The sequence below is a fragment of the Capsicum annuum genome, chromosome 6 (genome assembly GCF_002878395.1).
Source record: "Capsicum annuum cultivar UCD-10X-F1 chromosome 6, UCD10Xv1.1, whole genome shotgun sequence".
NCBI lineage: Eukaryota > Viridiplantae > Streptophyta > Magnoliopsida > Solanales > Solanaceae > Capsicum > Capsicum annuum.
The window spans coordinates 218,297,470-218,298,495 of record NC_061116.1 but is presented as its reverse complement, the minus strand read 5'-3'; the positions used below and the strand labels follow the sequence as shown (position 1 = coordinate 218,298,495).

General features: G+C 30.8%; 1 protein-coding gene across 1 annotated transcript; it reads right to left on the bottom strand.

Annotated features, from left to right (window-relative positions):
- Positions 1–207: 207 nt before the first annotated feature.
- Positions 208–606, bottom strand: LOC107868530 (ras-related protein Rab11D-like). The gene has a single exon (XM_016715233.2). It carries the CDS (start codon positions 604–606, stop codon positions 208–210), a length of 399 nt encoding a protein of 132 aa, XP_016570719.2.
- Between the last annotated feature and the right edge of the window lie 420 nt (positions 607–1,026).

Sequence of the window (1,026 nt, the reverse complement as noted above, 5' to 3'; positions counted from 1 at the left end):
AGAGAGTCTGTTTCTAATAGAACCTCGGCTCAAGTTAAACCACTAAATATAATATTACCAGTAAAAAGCAACCATATAACCATTTCCTTTTATTAAAATAGTACAAAATAACATCATACTTATATAAACAAAAAGACTCTCGAGAATCACTATGATATGAATTTTGAAAGCTAACAACACTCAAAGATGAAAAAGAAACTCCAAATCTCAATATCTCAAGATCCCCTTTTTCTGGTTGAGAAAAAAATGAAACATCTCAAGATCACAACATGCCTTCTTTTCTGGGATAACTTGTGCAGGACCAGGTACGAGAATTTTCTTTCCAGTTAAAGAAGCAGGATTACCATTTTCTTGATCATCACCCGTGACGAGATTCTTCTTGTTCACAATGTTGAAGATCTCCGTCAAAAGAGTTAAGAAGGCGTCCTCGACGTTTCTAGCCTCCATTGCAGATGTCTCTAAGAAGAACAATCCTTCTTTCTGTGCAAATTCTTTAGCATCCTCAGTGGGAACAACTCGTTGATCTTCAAAATCGGTTTTGTTTCCAATCAGCATAATCACGATGTTCTTGTCAGCATGAGAACGTAACTCTTCAACGTTAGACATGTATGAGGGTAACTTATACACTTAAAAAATAAACTACAGTAATGTATAATGTCATAATACACATTTTCACCTTAAATATGTATGACCTATAAGCTTGTCAGAATGTATAATGTCACCTTATACACTATTAAGACTTTATAGCTGTTTGGATGTTCAGAACTGCCAATATATAACATATTGAAATATATTTCAGATTATACATTAGTGAGATAAAATAACTAATGTATAATGTCTTATATATTATAGCTTATACTTTACAATATAAACTTCCAAAATGTATAATGTCATATTATACATATAAAAATATTCAACTCATACATTATGTACCTATATGTTTGTAATGTAACCTTATACAAAATTAATAGATTCGATATGTATAATTTCACTTAATACAAGATCAGCCTTTTTTATGTATATAAA

Bases quoted from the DNA above. Each gene is read 5' to 3' on its own strand.
- LOC107868530 (XM_016715233.2), bottom strand. From the start codon at position 606: ATGTCTAACGTTGAAGAGTTACGTTCTCATGCTGACAAGAACATCGTG.